The sequence below is a fragment of the Xiphias gladius genome, chromosome 19 (genome assembly GCF_016859285.1).
Source record: "Xiphias gladius isolate SHS-SW01 ecotype Sanya breed wild chromosome 19, ASM1685928v1, whole genome shotgun sequence".
In the NCBI taxonomy this organism is placed as follows: domain Eukaryota; kingdom Metazoa; phylum Chordata; class Actinopteri; order Istiophoriformes; family Xiphiidae; genus Xiphias; species Xiphias gladius.
In genome coordinates, this window is record NC_053418.1 from 28,964,661 (window position 1) to 28,985,352 (window position 20,692).

The following is a 20,692-nucleotide window of genomic DNA, read 5'->3' on the forward strand; positions in this document are numbered from 1 at the left end:
CTTAACAGTTTTTACAACTGTAAAACTGCTGAAACAGGGATTTCAAGATCTTTGGCGATTGCCTTGTAGCCTTTGGAATTGTTATGTTTTTTGATAATAACATTTCTGATGCTCTCAGACAGCTCTCTTGTCTTTCAAATTATGAAAAAGAAAGTAGAACCAATCAGCCCCTTTTTATGCAGTACAAACATCATTCATTATTTAATTCAGGTCATGTGAACACTAAAAACTAAGCACGGGTGAGTCTTATTTGTTTTTTATTTTGTTTGAGGAACTAATTCATCAAAAGATTGCCAATTATTGTGTCAAGCATACATTTTATGTCTCTATTTTTAATTTCTTTAAATGAAAGCATTTTTTGTTGTTGTTGTTCCATGAGTTTGGACATTTTAAACTTATTGAACAACAATTGGTGCCAATAATTTCAACCAGGACTGTATGTAGCTTAGCTCTGTTGATGACCAGCTAAGTCACGAATACTGGTGAAAGTCACGAAGGCTGGTGGTGTGGAATGTAGCTCTGTTGATTATGAGCCAGGTTACATACTGATGAGATAAGGAGATAAAAAGCTACTGTACCAATAGAGGAGGCAATAAATGCGGTTACTATCAGTGATAACATCATGACAAAACACAGTCATGCTATACTTTGAGATATTTTGAATAAGTGTTACATATGCTTCTGCTAAATAAAACTGTAACATTAGTTTACTTTGTAGCATTCACCCTCCTAACATTAAGATATTGAACTGAGGCCACAAACAGCAATGACAAAAAAATGTAATTCCCGCACCAAACTGCCACTTCAACACAAAAACCCAAGGCAAAGTGGAGGCTAGTGTCAACAGTTAAATTACCAACCGAGTAAAGAGGATGCCATCTCCGAGTTGGAAATCCAGTTAATGCTGGACTAAGGGTTATTCTTGTCTTCCTCCTCGGTTTGTCACTTTATTTTTTGGCCTGTTGACCCTCTCCCGATCTTACACTTCTCTTCTTACTTGTAACGCTTAACACTGGTGGTGGGGCTGTTTTTCATGGTTTAGGCTACATTCCTTAGTTTCAGAGAAAGGAAGTCTTTCACAGGTCAGTGATATTTTAGGCAACAGAATACTTCCAGCTTTGTTGCAATAGTTTAGGGACCGGCCCATGAAGAATGTTGACTAGACCGCACAGACACCTTTGAGATGAATTGGAATTCCAACTGTGAGTTTATCACCCAACATCAGTGTTACATCTCACTAATGCTGTTCTGGCTGAAAAGGAGCAAACCCCTGCAGTCAGGTTCCAAAATCTGGTGGCATAATTATTGCCCATGCTGTTAGAGAGACATGTGGGTGGAAATATCAGTTGTCAATGTGCTGATACATAATGTGTTTAAAACAAGCAAACTTAATCTAAACTCAAGGGTTTTACTCTAAAAAAACAATAGAATCAGCCCTCAGAACCCTCCATGTTAAATATGTGTAGTTGTAGAAAATAAACTCTTTGTCAGTTCATATAAAAATCCAAATTCCTGAACAATATCGAGGACATCACTGCAGTATAGTAGTGTTAGCTTTGATATTTAATTCTGAATCACATCACAAGACATTTGCATTAGGGGACTTAATAAGTGTTTCTGCTATAAGAGTAATTCACCATACCGACTGACATTTATGACATGTTGCAAACCAGGGGAGCACTGTTTCAGTTTGTAAAAACTCAGTGAAAATGGGGAAGAATGGCCTTGACCATGCAATGTGAACGGAGTAATGAACAGTGACAAAGAAAATAATGTGGTAATTTTATTACAATGACATTAAAGGTAATGTCAGTGACTCTAATCCAATACACTTTTTGTTAAATTCAGCGAATATCTCCGGTGTTTTTACACAGCCCTGGTTCTCTAAATGGGAAACGGCTCGAACCAAGCCACACAACACTGTTCCAGACAATCAGCAACAGGAGGCATTTGTGAAGGTGAGAAGAAGAAGGGAGATGGGGGAAAGGGAGCAATAGGAAAGGGAGACTGTAAATCTGGCACATGCTAACGTGCTGAATTCCACAACATAATTTGATTGTGAAGAAGAGAGATGGCTGAGAAACATCCAAAGAGGTGAACGTCAGAGGAACAAACACTAAAAAAGAATTGCTATGATCCGGCAAGGGTGAAGAGCTGCGTTAGCACTGGAGAAGCTTTCCAACAGTGCAGAGACCTCTGAGAGTTGAAGGGCATGAAGACGGATGCGGAGGTTGCTCTTTATCTGCTTGACAGGTGTGTAAACATTAGTTTGGCTGTGTTCCACAGAGCCAATAGGTCAGCATTGCTTTTTCCCATTTGCTCATGTATGTGATAGCTAATCCCAACTGATTAGTTAGCAAGCAGGTATCTGTGTCACATCTTTGGGTCCGGTAATGTTAAAATACCTTCCCATGGACATTCAGCTTACTTTCTAGTTTACCAAGATATGGTGTTGGTATGATGTTAGCTATAGTAGCATGATAGTTGTTAGTATTGCTATCTGGAGCTGGTGTGCTGGCTATGAGAAACTGTGTAGTCCCCTCTGCATGCCATCTTTGCAGCAGCAATTGTACCAACAGTTTGCTAACCCACAACCTAGCTAACGTTAGTTACATTACTTGTTGTCCTGTTGTTTGCTCTATATATAATGGTATTTGTCCATAAAATGTGGAAAGGATTTCATAGCCACAAATACCTAAAAACACAAGTTTGCTAGCACAGTGGGACTTTTTGGATTGATGCATAATTCAATATTTCAATGTCATGTAATGTTACCTGCCTTGTTAGTTTAGCTACAAAACTATGGTCCTCTCCTCTGTCTCTAGTTTTTACTTTGTTGTGTTTTGGATGCGGTGTTTGTTTGGATGTTGTTTGTTTGATGATATATATTATAATGTTTGCTTCAGCTATGAGAAAGAGTATCGACTTCCATGGTGTATAAGATGCTCTGGATTCCCCATATTTCTCATTTAGTCAGCTAACCCACTTGTTATTGTCATTGCCTTGGGAATGTTAATCCATGAATTTGGGAGTTGGAGCTTCTGAAGGAGCTCTGAATGGAGGGGTGTATTTGTTTTACTGTTAAGTTCAAATATCAACAGTCTTTCCCCAGAATTCCTCACTCCTCCTTTAAGAGGTAGTTTTATGGCACCTAGAGGAAAAGCAATTGCATATTCAAGAGGATGGAACTTAAGGGTAGGGGGTGTGGGGAGAGAGGTTTTAAATGGTTAGGCACAAGGGGGTCTAAAGGGTGGAGGGCTGGCTCATATGAGCCAGAGGTTAAGCTGGAGCTGCTCCAGAGATGGATGCCGCTGACAGTCCTGAGTTTGTAGCTCAGGAACCTTGTTGTCTCAAATCATGTGTGCCTCTGCAGCATGTCATACAAGACCACTCCCAGCTGCCACACTGTGGTAGGACCTTGGTGCTGCAGAAGATTATGGAGGATGAGGTCTTCTTTGTGAAGCAGCTGAGGCCAAAATCAATCATCCTCAAGCGTGGGACATTTCAATTAAAGTTGCTTTCCGACTTGATGTCTTGGTGGAAGATGTTTTTCACTTGAAGGTTGATGTATTTAAGGACGCCAAAGAAGGGAACTGGACATGCCAGGATCAGGACGAGCTCCTGGTCCAGATCATAATAGTAGGGAAATGGCTGCAGATTTCCCTGCTGATCCTGCTGCTCCACCTTTATCATGACAGCCAGTCCTCCCAGTCTGTGTGACACCTTTACAGATGACATTGTTCTTGGTAATATGTTGTAACCAGTGTAGATGCCGTGTAGATGGATCCATGGCTGCCCTCACCCAGTGGGTTCAGCTGCTGTATTTCACCTCGAATTCCAGTCTGCTGGAAACCTCTGTGGATGTGGTGTTGTTGTCCATCTTCTTCTTAGTTAGTGCACCCTCCACTGAGGATCAGGTGGCCTACTCATGTCTCTGGTCAGAGACCTTCTCTCTCTATTTTGGTCTGTCTCCATTTTCAGTGACTTTCCTCTTTGTCCCCTTCACCCCGACAATGTCTTCCTTAGGCTCAGAGATTCACTGCTTCATTCCTTGTGCCCTCGTCATCTGCAGAGATTTTATATATATATATATATATATATATATATATATATATATATATATATATACATTTATTAAATAGATAGATAGATAGATAGATAGATAGATAGATAGATAGATAGATATCAGACACCTTCAGTTATTTGATATTTGTTGCAGCCTTATGCTAAAATCATGTAAATTTATTTTTTTCCCTTATCAATCTACACTCAAAGCAAAAATAGAATTTTAGAAATTTTTGCAAATTTATTAATCCTCTCAAACGCTGTCAAGTTGGATGGGGACTGCCAGTAAACAGCCATTTTCACTCAAGGACATTCACAGAGTTGTCCCTAAACCACTCCTTCATTGTCTTGGCTGTGTGCTTAAGGTGATTGTCCTGTTGGAGGGTGAACCTCCGGGTCAGTCTGAGGTCCTGATTGCTCTTTACCAGGTTTTCATTAAGAATATCTTTGTACTTTGTACTCCATTCAGCTTTCCCTCAACCCTGACTAGTCTCCATGTCCCTGCCGCTGAAAAACAGCATCCCCACAGCATGATGCTGCCACCTCCATGCTTCACCGTTTCGATGGTATTGGGTAGGTTATGAGAGGTGCCTGGTTTCTTCCAAACATGAGGCTTAGAGTTGAGACCAAACAGTTCAATCTTGGTTTCATTAGACCAGAGAATTGTGTTTCTCGCAGTCTGATACTCCTTCAGGTGCTTTTTTGCAAACTCCAAGTGGGCTTTCATGTTTCTTTCACTGAGCAGAGGCTTCTGTCTGGCCCCTCTGCCATAAAGCCCACATCGGTGGAGTGCTGCAGTGATGTTTGTTATTGTTCTAGAAGTTTCTACCATCTCCACACACTCTCCTTGACCATGCACTCCTCTCTGGAGCTCAGCCAGAGTAACCATCGGGTTCTTGGTCACCTCTCTTAACAAAGCCTGTCTCTCCTGATTACTTGGTCTGGTCAGGTGGCTAGCTCTAGGCAGAGTCCTGGTTGTTCCAAACTTCTTCCATTTAAGAATTATGGAGGGCCCTGTGCTCTTGGGAACCTTCAGTGCAGCAGAATTTATTTTGTAGCCTTCCCCACATCTATGCCTCTTGTCTCTGAGCACTGCAGGCAGTTTCTTCAACCTCATGGCTTGGTTTTTGCTCTGATATGCATTGTCAGCTGTGAGACTCCTACATGACTTTCAAAGTCGTCAGATTGTTGCACTGTTCACACACAATCGTTGAGGGACAGGGGGTCACTAATTACAAGCTGTTTCCCCTGGAGGAATTCCCAACGAGTCTGTCTGGTCTCCAAACTACATTTTGTAATGAAAACATACACAAGAAATGATATAGGAAATGAGACAATACCATGCATCTTGGAAATATATGCTCAGATCTGTTTGTTTAAATGTAACATAAGATGGTAACTTCTTCATGAATTTCATTTTATGAATGTGAAATTTGACTAAAATAATGACCAAATTAATTACACATTGTTCCTTGCTGGAGAAATTAAGATTGTCGAATATTAATAACAAATTATGTTCTTTAAGTGAAATTTTCTTTTCAAAATATGTTTTAAGATCCAACTGAAAATCAGCCCAAAACAGGAATATATTTCCAAATAATGGAATTCATCATCTAATACCTATCTAACATTTTAAATAACAGTTCATTGATTTAGTTAGGCAACAAATATTTGTAGAGTAGAGTAAATACAATATTCTGTGTTCTACCATCAAGAGCTCGGTCTGTCCATTTATATTTCATTTCATTTCGATTCTATTCTATTCTTTTCGATTCGGATCGATTCGATTCGATTGTATTTTATTGTATTTTATTTTATTTTATTTTAATGATGTACAATTCCTCCCCTAGGTTTCCCCTCACCTTTTCTCTTGAACTCTTATTTGCTGTAGCTTCTCACTGCATCCAGTCACAAATGGGTCACAACACTTTTCACATTAATGGATTGGACTCCTCAACAGTTTCAGATATTAAGCTTGTTAAATATATTTTAGGTGTCTGCGATGCATCCGCGAGTCTCTCAGATCACGTCTTTGAGCAGTTCACAAATAGGAATTCAGCGCCTATTTGCCAGTGCCAAGCCGATTTGCCTCTGATCTGGCATTTTTCATGTCACTTCAATGCTCATTGACCTCCACTGGCTAACCATGGCCACGCAAATCAAATCATCGAGAGCACCTCCTCTCCTAAAACCTCTTACACCCTAACATGCCTAACTAGAACTTCCTGTGCACTTTCAGTGCACTTCTTTACCTGATCTCCTTTGTTTTATCAAACACATGTGTTGTCCCTCACTTGTAAGTCACTGGATAAAAGCATCTGACAAATGAGTAAAATCATGTAGTTTGAACTTAGCATTATGCAGACATGTATGTTCCTTTCCAAATCATGTTCAATCAATTCAATTTACCACATGTGGACTCCAATCAACAGAAACAACAGAAAGTGTCATAGTAAAGGGTCTGAATACTTACATCTATGCAATATTTCATCTTTTTCCTTTTTATAAGTTTGCAAAACTTTCTTAAATTCAATTGCTTTGTGATTATGGGGTATTGAGTGTAGATCGATGAGGGAAAAAATGATTGTTAACAATTTTAGCATAAAGCTACAACATAACAAAATATGAAAAAAGTGAATCTTTTACTTTCTGAAGGCATACACACACACACACACACACACACACACACACACACACACACACACACACACACACACACGAACACACACACATACATACAAGTTTTTTAACTTCACCTCTAGTATAGAATAGGCAGTATACTGCAGTGAGTTGAAATGCTTTACACATGTAAAACATATGTACACATGTAAAACATTAATCCAACATAAAATATTAGATTCATTTCTTATAAATAGCATATATAAGAAATATAATCTGATAAAATAAAATGCCCAATGTGTTGTGTTCCAATATCAGTCATTTCAGGCACATATACTCACAAGTATTCCTGTCTTTTTTTCGCAGGGGCTGGGCTTCCCCACTGCTTGTGAAGGTCACACAGATGGGCCATTTAGTAGAACAATGGGATACGCTCTTTCAGTTTCATGGGTCAGACATTACTGCTTATTTGTTAAATCTACAAAAAAGCCTACTTACTGTATGTGTCAAAACAGCATTTTCAGACTGTAAAGACCTAAGCTTCCATCAAGTCTCCTTTTAATAATTACGAAGTCCCCCCTGACAAAATAAATAAATAAAGGTCATTGACTACGTCTATACTGTGTGTACTGTGTATATCGGTATAGGATATACAGTGGTATAAGAACATAAATCCTTGATTGTAATTTGCGGAAACCATTCGACGTCTGTTGTTTGCCATACATTTTTCATCAGCAAAAACACCTAAGTAAATGCTTGGATTTTCACAGCTCACACAAAGCCCACCGTGATAAAAGTAGAAAGTTGTTGTTCAGTTAGATGATTAGGTTACAGGAGAGGAAGGCACGTGGGAGAGCCATGTCCAGGAGTCTCAGCCTGGAGGAGCTTTTGTTCCTGCAGGCTCTTGTCCAGTTTTTCACATGCTGGGTGAAATACTATTGGCTAGCTTTGTCTTAATTAGGCATTGTCTGGATCCCTAAATTCTGAGCATTAGGGATGTTACTTCTTACTTCTTACAGTCTTACTCTCAAGTACATCAGTATCTTTGTGTGACAGTTTGTTTAGGCAGGTATATGTAAAGTCACACAAGGCACTGTGTTGATGTCAAAGGATTATTCTGGTTGTGATAACATTGCACTCACGAAGTTTACTGCTTTACTGCTTATACACAGCAACATCAATAATAAGAAGTTAGAGGGGGAAGAAAGCAAGCAGCTAGATGATCAGACAGGTTGTAAGCAAACTAACGGTTTAGCCAAACTTATTTTGACTGTGAACTGTACAATTATGAACCAAAATGTCTAAACAGGGAGACTATCGAGGTACTGCTATGATCTGCAATTAAATTATAAGCACAACATGATACATTTTCCATACAATGACATCAGGCTGCTCTTCTATCAGCTGTCACAGTTTCCCAAAGTGAAACCATTCCCAAAGTGAAAGTATGTTAAACAGTGCCTGTAGTATAATGAGTAAAATAATACTTATAGTAACACTCTGTGCTGTTTTACTTTAAAACTGTTTTTTATTTATTTAGTGTCAGTCCAAAACCATCTATCGCCATTGTAAAATCCTGGGCTCTGACCAGATCACTGGAACTAAAAGCCAATTATACACTATGAGCTAAGAAGCAGATTTTCTTCTTTGGATAAAGAACATTTTTCACTCATTACTTTTGCAATTCATGCAGTTTTAGGCACACAAACAACTTTTCATGTTAATTCCCTTGTTAGTTCTCAATCATTTATGGTCATTTTCTGCCAAGCCTTTTCTGTGTTATACATGTCATTTAATGCATGTATTTATGAACATATTGAGCACATTAAACCTTCATGGATTAGTGAAAGATAATAATTAATAACTTCAGGAGCTTAATGAAAACTATAATGTAGAAGTTTTTGGTATGATTTAAAGATTGGTTTGAGCATTGTTGCGGCTCTGTCGTGAAAATCAACAGACTGAAAAAGGACAGAGCTACCGGTGAGATTTGAAATGGCTTACAGCAGATAGTTCAAACACAGTAGAACACTACCTACAGGTTTTATACATTTATATTATCTTAACATTTTCTTGAAAATGTATCAAATTTTAATTTTAAAATATACACTAAATTTGTGTTTCAGATTTATCTTAATTGAAACAAAAGTAAAATATGATCAAGTCTAGTTTCAGGCAAGTTACATTAGCAAATACTCATTCAATAATGTCAACTTTTTGCAGTCAGGCTTTCTATATGTGTATGTGAGTGCGCACATGTGCATATGAATGCGAAAAGAGAGATGGTGGGCAAGTGCACATACACAACTTTTGCGTATGTGCACTTTTTTTGAAACGAATTTCCTTATCAAGGATAAAACCAAACCTACCTAGCTAACGACAATGTTGTCTTTCAGCCTAAGTTAACTACAAAGCAGCCAATACTTTAGGCTCTGCAAAAAGAGGGAGGTTTCAACCCATTCTTATTCCTAGGTTGTCCAATATGGAGACAAGGGGAGTTGCAGGGAATTTACTCAGAAAATTTACACCTGGCTTCTGCACTCGTTTCTGCCAGCTTTGTGCAGGGGTTTTTGAGTGAATGGATTTTGGACAGGTGGGTGATAACCACCCCTCTAATAAAAATATTAAAAGGGGAAAACAAAAAGTGTCTTGTAAACGCTATACACTATATGCCTTTGATATGTATAGTGCTGAGATATACTAATACTAGGTGTGCATACTACACTAATAAGTAATATACCTGTATATATATATATCTGTGTTTCCCTGTTGTTTTGACAGGATCCCCAATTAAAAATCTTTATTTTCAAAGCATGTGTCAAATTTTCACATCTAAAGGTAATTTTGTCACGAGAGTGTATGCATTTCTTGTTACTTTCACACAAAATCAAATATATAGGTACAGTCATGTTCATGTGATTTAGTGATGCATTGACTAAAGTGACGAAAAGCATTACTAGAATGGAAATGTTTTCAGATATTTGTTTTTATCATAATGATAAAATAATTGGTAAATGTGAATCTTGAAATTCAAGTAGTAACATGTTTAAAAGTAACAGCTTTAGCAAAATTACACATTACATTACAGGGGGCAAAACAGAGTATGTAGGTTCCTAACCTGGAGGAGACATATGATAAGAATAAGAGTCTGCTCATGCAGAAGAGGAGATGGATAAGTAGGCCTGTAGGTTTTTTTTTTTTAAGTTAGATAACTGTTACTCTTATGCTTACTGTTAATAATGGACAGACCGGAAAGGTGTGTGACAGTAAGAAATGAGAGAATATAGACTTGTGGGTGATTCTATGCGTATGAAATTTAAATTGGGTGTGATGTATGTAAATTGGTAAATTTGGTATACACAGAGAAAACAAATTCATTTGTGCAGGTCTTATATAATTCAAGTTTTGACAATGTTCTTTGATAAACCTTGTGCTGCAACCTGGCCACATCATGGTGATGAACCCGGGGTCATCAGGTGTTTCAGGTCTTAACAAGGGCACCCACTAGCTAAAGTTGTTGTAATAGTCAAGGATGAGGTTTCGGATCTCCTCTGGGATATGGTATTTGGTAAGGGCCGATTCTAACAGCTTGTGGGGGATTGATTCATAGGCATTAGCAAAGTCTAGCCACAGCGCTGCCAGGTGTCCCCCTGGTTTCTCGTGCATCTATGATCAGTTGGGTTACCACACCTTGTGTTCAAAGAACACAAGGTGTGGTAACCCACACCTTCTTCCAAAGGTACACTAAAAGTCTGGGGTACTGTATAAAGACCCTGTGCAGCACTCCAATCGGGGCTGAGAATGTCCTGGCCAACTTGAGGACCTCATTGACTGTGTGATTTTGTTGATGTTGAACAAGGTGCTGGTTTCGGGTGGGGATATAAGGGCTGCACACTGGCCAAGGTCTTGTTCCCTCATGTAGCAGTTTATCCCGTCCTCAGGGCATGACATGTGACCTCTGTGTTTCTGCCCCAGCAGCTTCTTGGTAAAACGATATGGATTTGCAATAAAGGTACTGTGCTTGTGGACCTCCTTCTTGCCCCTTCGCCTGGGGCACTCTGCATGCTGAAAGTTGATTGGCCTTTCCCTACCGTGTCTTGAAATTCTGACAAGGTTGCCTTCTCTTAATCACTTGCCTTTCTTTACTGGCTCTTGAGTACCCTCATCTCTTGTCAAAGTCGGGCGATCTTGACCACCCATTGGTTTGGATTCAGCGATGCTAAGCTTCTTGTCCACATCACTCTTTACTGTTGCTTTAAGGGCTGCATCCACATCTTTTGAACTGGCAGCACTCTAACTCTTATAGGGCAACAGGCCACAAAACCGAGCAATGTTCTTATTGTCTACTTTGGTGTGGCTTGTGGTGCTTGGAGAATCTGGGCACTGTGGGGTCTGGGGTGATTTTTAGGGGCTAGGGGTGTTTACAGCTACTTCCCAAGGCAGTCTCCCATCTCCATCTTCATCTCTCCTCCTACACTACCTGCTGACATCTCTGTCAGCTACCAAATCCCGATGCACTGGCTACATAACTTTCTCCCTGGTAAAGCAAGTGTTTTGAGCAGCGGAGTAAATACTGCAAATCTCTGTCCATTAAAATTCTTAGGTAATAACTTGTTGAAGCAGACTGCACAGCAAATACCAAACTCCCCTCCAGTCAAATTTGCCCTTAACAATGCCTGGTCCCTAACAAACGAAACCTTTATTTAAAATGACAACTTTATGTCTTGTCAGTTGGATTTCTAATTTGTAACTGAGACCTGGCTTAACGTTCGTGATCTCACCTCATTTGAAGATCTTTGTCCTCCATACTGTAGCTTCTTAAATTCCCCACGACTGGTCATGGAGGTTTCTTAGCCACTGTTTTCAAAAACTGTTCTAAATGCAGAATTATGCCCATCAATGTCTACTCCTATTTTGAGGTGCAACTTTTAAAGATTGTCACTACCCCCTCTTATTTGCATTGGTGTCCAGACTACCTAAAACCATAAGTAACTTCATTTAAGAGTTTTGTGATCTGTCATTTATGGCCTCATGCTCTGACAAACAAATATCTGTTGCCCATCAAAACAGGTTTTGATGGGCAAGTTTTTATGCCTTGTGTAATCTTTTAATCTCAATCAATAGTATTGGGCCCAACACATCAGAGAGGCCACACAGTAGATCTTGTGCAGTCATTTGGCTTCTCTGTCTCCAACCTTGACATTGTTGATACTGGTGTCTCTGACCATCTTATGATCATGTTTGAATCCGCATTGTTGTGTCCTCATCCCACTCCCTTCCAGCCCCACTCCCTTTTCTGATCTATAAACTCAGCCAAAGCAACTTGGCTGAATGGCTGTACCGTGCTCTTAGACGAGTTGTAGGAGAGCAGGGTGCAAATGACAAAAAGACAGGTCTCATACAAAGAGATCGTTTTTAATATTATTCTGAACTAATTATTAAAAATACCCACAGACATAAATTGTTGTTTAACTGAATAAAGGACATCATAATTCCTGCTGCTGCCGCTGTTGCTATGTCTGCTTCCACCATTGAAATCTGTGAGAAGTTTCTGAATTTCTTCATCTCCAAAATGGAAGGTATAAGCTCTTAGCCTAAGCCTCATTTCTGATTCCTTTGAAACACACCATCAAGTCTGTTGCCTGCAGTAGTTCCAACCTGTGTTATCTTTCCAGCTGTCTGAGGTGGTCTCACACATGAATCCCACCTGTTGTCCCTCAGACATTATACTTTCACGCCTCTTTAAGGAGGTTTTTATTACAGTTTGTCCCTTTATTTTGGCTATAATTAATAGCTGTTTCCCTTCCAGTTTTAAAGATGCAATTGTGTAAGCCCCCTACTAAAGCAACCTAGCATAGACCCCAATGACCTTATAACTACAGGCCCATTACCAAGCTACCATTTACTTCTAAGATTTTAGAAAAAGTTGTCTCAAGTAGGTCTCCTCCTACTTGAACACTTTTAACATCTTTGATAAATTCCAATCTGGTTTTAGAGCTCTGCACAGTACAGCATCCACTCTGTTGATGGTACACAATGACATCCTTCCCTCTGTCACTTCTGGTTCTTGTGCCATTTTAGTTCTGCTTACTCAGTGCATTAATTGACACAGTCGACCATGGCATTCTTTTAAAATGCTTAGAGGGCGAAGTTGGTTTACAGGGCCCAGTGTTAAAATGTTTTGCTTCTTTCTTGAGTAATAGAACATTTTTTAGTTAGAATAGGAAACTGTTCTTCATCCCCTGCTCCCAATAAATGTGGCATCCCTCAAGGTTCAATTTTAGGGCCTCTTTTATTTTCAGTATACATGCTTCCCCTTGATTCTATCTGAAATACAATATTCTGTACCACTGTTGCGCAGATGTGTGTCATATAGTTATACAGAATGTTGTATTTCTGACATCCACTGTTAAGCGGATAACACAGTTTTACCTACCAGTTACACCTGACAGTGCCAGTTCACTGAAGAACCTTTTTAACTGTCTAGATGATATCAAATGCTGGATGGCAGGGAACTTTTTACATATAAATGAAAACAAACTTAAGTAATATATTTGGCCCTCCTAACTCTAGCCTGAGCAGTGCACTTGGTCCCCTACCTACAATTTCAGTGTCCTCTTGGACACTTCTGTGAATTTTAACAAACAAGTTAGTACAGTTGTGGAGGGGAGCTTTTGTCAGCTCAGAACCAAAGCCAAAATAAAGCCGTTTTTATTTAAAAAAAAATGCAGCTGCCCAACTTTTAACTGGTCCAAAAAAGATAACATATCACTCCTTTTCTGGCACACTTGCACTGGTTACCAGTGAAGTACAGACTTGATTTTAAAAACTTACTATTTGTGTATAAAGCTATTAATTGTTTAGGTCTACAATACATTACTGATCACTTGATTTCATATTATTCACCCAGGTCACTTAGGTCATCCTCACAACAACTACTTTCAGTCCCCCACTCATGCCTTAAAACCAAACTAGATAGTCTTTCGTCCCACGTTAAGTCCTTTCCCACCATTGACAATTTTAAATCAAACTTAAAGATGAACCTTTCTTATCAGGCTTTTAGTTCAGTCCGAGTTTGCTGCATAATTTTATCAATGTCCACTCTTAATTTATTTGTATCTTATTTTTATTGTTTTTTTACTGCATTTAATCTGTCGTTGGTTTTATACATGTAGCTGAGTGGGTTTTCTCCCTTCTCTTTGCCAACTACATTGTCACCACGTGGGATTGGATTCACCTGCTTCTTAATTACTGGGCGGTACCATTCAGCGCTATGTCTATGCAGATGACTGCCAATCTGTAATTCGTTTTCTACCTCTCCTGGGACTTGGCGTCTGTGTTGGTGGGGGGGTCAGTGGCGTTCCTGGTCGAGGCATTGTGTCTCTGTGATCTGCTTTCCTAAACGATTGTAAGGTATGCATTCTTTCCTTTTCCTGCACTGCCGGTTTATAGCGTGTGATATTGGTGTTATATCTGTCTCCGCTCCCTTGCGTGCAACGTGACTGGCCTGTCTTCTGGGTGTACAGACGGAGTAATTGTTCTGCTTTGACACACACACGGCTTCACTTTACCTTGAAGTAGGCTGGCTCCAGTTATTTTGCCAACTTCATTTGACATCTACTGTGCTTTCAGCTAAATGTAACTCTTCCTCTAGGTCTCTGGTTGGCTGATTGTGATTTACCCGTGGTGCTTGCGGCTCTCACCCTTCCACTGTTTGGAAGGCTGCGCCTCTGGTCTCAGGTACTCGTGGGCCAGGCTGTGTATCACAGTGGGTGGCCTTTCCAATTCCTGGCCTCCCCTCCCTGGTGGGAGTGCTGTCTTGTCTCTGGATTGGTCTGTTGTTGCATCAGCTGAGTTTTAACCAGACCATTTGTTGTTTTATATAGGTTTGGTGGATATTGTTTTTTCTTTTCTTTTTGTTATCCGAATAATGCAAGTAGGCGTTTTTCTTTTTTTTTCCTTTGTTTTCCCTCTTTGAAGTTGCTTGTTATTTTCATAACAATTTATATGTGTATATATATAATATATTTATTATTTTGCATTGAGTTGCTGTTGGGTTGAATATTTGAAGTTGTATTTTGGTTGTTCATCCTGTGTTTTCTTGTTTTGTTTTGTGATTATTATTCATAGTTTTGTTTGTGTGTGTTTGTAGTTTTAGATATTGATTATTTGGGTTTGTGTGTGTGTGTGTGTGTGTGTGTGTGTGTGTGTGTGTGTGTGTGTGTGTGTGTGTGTGTGTGTGTGTGTGTGCTCAATGTAATTTTTTTTTTTGCCAAAGTTGACCATTATGGTGGTATTTTTCTGGCCTGGTGTTATATTGGGTTTGTTGGAGTGTAATGCTCATGTGATTTCCAGTTTGAATAGATAAGTGGCTTTTGTATTAATCAGACACTAGCAATTACAAATTTCTTACCCCAGCCCTGCTCCTTGTTTGCTCTGTCTCATTAGTAGGCTACTGGGCCTAGAGGGTATTGTGCAATAGCCAGCAAACAGCTAATTTGTTGAAGTGGATGTGTTTGGTTTTTAATGTTCTGTGTTTGTGCAGATCTGTTATTTTAAGAAAGGCAAATTTGTTATTAAAATATATATAGATTTTTGGAATCACATCCCTGGTCCTTCGTGACCCTGTGTGACCCTCTTGAGTCCCAAAGTGGACTCAAAGTGGACCACAGTGGAATTTCCTCGGGGTGAAATTCCAACTACGTGGCATTGTCGACACAACAAACTATTACGTGTAAATTGGTAATTTTGAATTAATCCATAGTGGCAGAATGTCTAATCGGAGTCTCATTTTAAGACCTCACCTGAAGCCCTGAAGGTCTAACTGCTTGTCTCTAAACCTGCCCTATGGCATCTTTAATTGATTTCTGAGTTTCCTATGTGTAATAAAATGATGTGTTGATGTATAAGACACATACGAATATATGGATAAACTTAGGGTCCCATTTATTTTTGAGGGGAATTTTCTTATGAAACTAAACTTTTTCTGATGTAAGATTTTTTTCAAAATGAACATATGACCAAAAATGTTGACTTTAAAAGGTTATATTTGCTGAACATCCTAAGACTAACTTTAATGCTGATGCCTCCCTATAACTCCAAACTATACAGTAATTCATAATTAGGACCTCACCTGAAACCCTGAAGATTCACTTGTTTGTTCATCAGCCTGCTCTGCTTCTCTAGCCTGCTGCTTTGTGTCCTGCATACAAAATTATTCATTAATTTTCATTTATTTTCATAGAATTTCAAGACTGAAATTCAACTCATAATTTAATTTGATTTGATTCTATCTATTTTATGTTTACTCCAGCTGAAAACTTGATAGCCTACAGAAGAGAGAAGTCAGGGTTAGCTTGCCAGTTAATGCTAGCTACATTAGTTGACATTATTTTCCACAGTGGAAAGGCTGGTGGCATTGGGTAGCTAGCTGGTTATCATTTTTAATCAACTTGTCTACTGGCTAGTTAGTTTACTACTTATTACTTATGCTCTGTGTTGTGAAAAAGCTCCTCTTGTCCCTTTTCTTTTTTGATGGCACGATATCTAAAAAGTACAAAATGTTTTTGGACAGGAAAAAATACGTTATTTGTGCTGTGCAGTGCAGGCAAGAGAGGAAAAGGAGTAAGTCATCTGAAAAACTAAATTTTTACCAATGCTTAAGCTGTGGACTGATAGCTCTAATAAATTTACCGTTGTCTGCACAATGATCAGCTCTTGCCCCCTCCAAGTCTGTAAGTAAGTACAATATTTGTACATGACGTAAACCTTCGGATAGCCCCATCCCTTTCAGCCAATCTAATGCTAGCATGCCTAAATTGGTCGTCTTGGAGACATAGCCCCTGGGAGGGTACCATATCTAATATGACTTCACTCCAGAGATAATGCAAATGAGTTCACTCAAATATTGGTATGGACAAGTCTGTCCCCCCACAAGATTGGTAGGGACATGTCCCTACCGTCCATATGCAAACCTACACCCATGCTCCAATCATCCAAAATTCCGACTTCCTGAAAAAAGCACAGTGACATACTGGGTGTGGGTGGGGCAGGATGTTGACATACAGGAGATTGTCAGGGCTGGATGTCTGACCCTGCCTGCAGCCATTACTACTTGCTTTTTTTTAGCATTGTTACCATGTTCTCAGACCTTAACAATTACTTTGATGAGTTAAATGCTGTCATAAATGATAGATATGACGAGCAAGGCTAAAATAAACCACAATTATTGACCTTATGCATTTTAGCAACAAAGAAGTGTTCCGATTAAATTCATTTGTCTTTTAATTTCCTATCTGTACTGGAAGTGGGAATGTGTAGCATTGGAAAGATTGACATCTGCTGCTCCCCTTGCGTCTATATCTTATATCGAATATCGTGCTAGTTTTATAATGTAGCCTACAGCATGAAAGACTGACAGAGCTGTAAGAAAATGAGAAACTTTCTTCTACAGCAGTCTGAAAAACACTGACTATTGTTTTCATAGTGGCACGAGATCAGTTCTCCCACACAATGCCAGGATTATCTGGTCACCTTACATTAAAATAGTCAGGGTGACTGGTCAAAATGTGTTTGTACTTGTGTTTTAATATGTGTTTATAATATTATGATGTCATAACAGAATAAGTTGGCTGGTAGTGGCTGTGCTAATACAAAATTTCTTTCATCCAAAACATAGAGTCACAGTGGAGATTCATTTGTTTCTAGCTACACTATTACAGTCAGTCCAGTCTTCCTTGACATGGGATTATTATTGTGTAACAAACTGATTATTACAAATATATTGTCAATAAAGTATATCACATAGTTAGGTGAAGAAATGTGCTGACAAATAAGATTCCAGACCAACAAGGTAAAAATCAGCTGGTTTACTGATTGTTTTTGAAGAATGAAAATAGTAATGATACAGGTTATCAGACAAAACCAGAAATGGAATAACAATTGGCATGCCGCATAAGGTCAATACATTAGCAAATTAAACCACCTCAAAAGAACAAGACTACATGTCATGTCAAGCCATATGTCCACTATGTCTAAGAGTGATGAATGAGTGATTTGCTTGACTGACAGGTGCCCTCAGTTTATTACAGGCAGCCATAATGTTTGCTTGTCCGACCGTGGCTTCTATCTCTTTTGCTAAAATCTAGATTTTGGGATCCAATATTTAAATATGTGCCTTTGCAATTATGTGTAATACCTAATGTGGGAGAATTGTTTATTATTGATTCAGATGCATTTGATGTCAAAAGGTATACAGAAGCCTATCAACCATGTTGCACAGGTTTACTGTTCACTGGTTACATTGGTAGTCCTAATCTTTTACTGACTATGAACCACAGCAATAAAACAGATGTTCTAATAAACTTTAGAGAGTCCTATAGAGGGCTTAAATAAGTTTTACGTGGTAAAAACATTCACCGCTCTGCTGCTCTACATGAACTCTGTGCCAAATGTTTGACACCGCTTGCGTAAGTAAGGTTCTTTTAAAAAATGTCTTCATTTGCATGACAAAGGCAGATGGCTTCGGGTGCTTAGGAGGGAGGGGTGAAGGGTCTGAAGGGAGGTAGAAGGCAGACTGGGACTCTTGGACAGATACACTGGGATCACTGGCTGTCTCCCAGTCAGGAGACCAGAAAGTTTGCTGGATATGCTGGACGTTGTGGCTGATGTACTGGATGAGGATTCTGGACTGGCTTTGGATTTCGACTGTTCTAGACTACATTAAGAGACTTTCTGCTACTTTGGAGGAAAAGGCGAATTCTACAACTGACTAGAGGCCAACAATGAATCAAGACATACACTGAAAATAACCTGTTGAGGAGTGACACACTAAAAAATCCTTCTTGCTTACTTTGCCATGCAATACTCAAAGTTACATTTGAGATATTATTGGCTTAAATACCCATAATTAATAGGGTATTGTATTTAATTTATCACTTGACAGAGATACAGACCTTTTTCTAAAGAAAGGTGCATCTGGATCCAGTGGAAATATTATTTTCTGGGTAAGCTGAGGTGTTTATTTCAACTGGAGACTACACTGGCTTAGAGATGACTGGAGCCCTGCATATTGGACTCATATTCTTGTCGTTTATGGTAACAACTTTCTCATTCTATACTCCTGATAACATAACAAAAGCCATGCAAACTGCTCTGTGTCTGTGTCTTTTATTAAGTTACCCTGGAATTCCACAACACTGATGATTCTGTTTTCTAAAACATGCCAGATAAATTCGAACTTTTGGATGCTACTTCTATTAAATATGTGAGCAAATGATGCAGAGAAGTTGTTAAAATAATAAAGTCAATTTCACTTTTTATCCTGTAGGTGGTATGTGAGAGTGAGCCAACACATGCTAGGCCAGACAGAGGGGGGGGCTCACATGGTGAGACACTGTTAAACCCTTTTAGTGACCATTTAGTGGCCAGTAGTTTCAATCCACTCAATCCATCAAAAAATAATTTAATACGTAGTGATTGATGCTCCACTAGTTTTTTATTCATAATGTCTTGCTTTTGTTTTGGTTTTTATCTGTGTCTGACTCCCCAGGACAATCCAGACTGGTCCATCTAACGTCTCACTCAGCTTTCCAGCTGGTCAATGATTCACTGGCCTTTTTTAGGGCTGTCAGTTACTGCAGAGGCCAGTTCAGCTCCCTTGCCACCCTGTACCAGTCAGAGGACCGGGAAGGGGCCTTAGAGCTGCTTCAACAGACTGGACTTCACTCACCTATCTGGGTCAGGGACCCTAGCAAAGCAGCCTACAAGCCTGTGGCCCTCGCCAAGCAGTGTAAGTGGAATCAATGGACCTTATAAAGAAAGTAAAGGAATACAAAACTAAAATGTACATTTTAATCATTCACTTGTTCTATTGTTCTTATTTAGATTCACAGTTTTCAGCTCTAAACTTCCCAAAGGAATCCCGTGAGGGCTTTGCTCGTGTCAACATGTCCTTCCCTGCCCTATCATCTGTCAGTGTGTGTGTTCGAGTTCAGTGGGACACAGAGTGGAATGAGGTGTCCACCATTTTCTCCTACGCTGCACCTGTCTTTACCAATGAGTTCCAGCTGCGAGGCCAAGTGGACATGCAGGAACGCATCCTCCTGGCGCTCATCATTCATGGAAAGCACCTGCCATATAAGGCGTCCTTCCCCAATGACGGAGCATGGCATCACATCTGTGTCACATGGCGCCGCAGCAGTGGCCACTGGGCTATCTATGTGGATGGGGACAGGAAGGACATGGGTTCAGGCACAGACACTTCCAGGGATATCCACGGAGATGGGATACTCATTCTAGGTCAGGACCAAGACTCCTTTGGAGGGAATTTTACAGAGCCCTTTTTTGGAACTATCACTGACCTGAATGTCTGGAATATGTCTCTGGAAACAAGGCATGTTAGTGCCCTCAATGCATGTTCACCCATGAACCAGGAAGTGCTTTTCAGTTGGAACCTAGACCACCTAAGCAGCCACCCAGTGGTCAAAGAGGTGCAGGCCCTTCTATTTTGCTCAGGTAAGATCACATTTTCTATATGCTGAGTCCCATTTCAGGGACCCCCTCCTCCAACATTTCATAATGTGTAATTTGAATTAGTCTCTTCTCTGTCTGTAAGGTTGCGGCAGAACATTCTGAAAAGGTGAATCCTCTGAAGACTCTCTCAGTTGGGAACAAAGCCCAGGGTTTGCTTATTAGTCTTTAGTCCTCTGTAGGCCACAGTTTTTGTGCACAATTTCTATTGGTTGTAAAAACATTTTACTCATCATACTGTAGTAATGGCTGAGGTTTAGGAACACCTTGATGATGCTGCAATGAAGTCTAAAGGGGCAAGAAGCACTCGTATTTAAGTGATCACAGTTTATAAACAAACCCCCAGGTTAGCCCAATGTATTTGGAAGAGAAAACATCAATATTAAAATTATTACTCAACCTATCTGTTGCAAATATTCATCACAATTTACAGGCTCACTTTCTGGTTTATTCACTATAGTTTTGTTCACACAGTTTT

At 39.5% G+C, this 20,692-nt stretch overlaps 1 protein-coding gene across 1 annotated transcript in view; it reads left to right on the forward strand.

Annotated features, from left to right (window-relative positions):
- The first annotated feature begins 18,735 nt into the window (after positions 1-18,735).
- adgrd2 (adhesion G protein-coupled receptor D2) overlaps positions 18,736-20,692 on the forward strand; it is a 53,131-nt gene continuing 51,174 nt past the window's right edge. Inside the window, exons 1-4 of the mRNA XM_040155171.1 lie at positions 18,736-18,780; positions 19,013-19,070; positions 19,235-19,474; positions 19,570-20,199. Coding sequence (XP_040011105.1) covers positions 18,736-18,780; positions 19,013-19,070; positions 19,235-19,474; positions 19,570-20,199 — 973 coding nt within the window. The remainder of the gene's footprint in view (positions 18,781-19,012; positions 19,071-19,234; positions 19,475-19,569; positions 20,200-20,692) is intronic.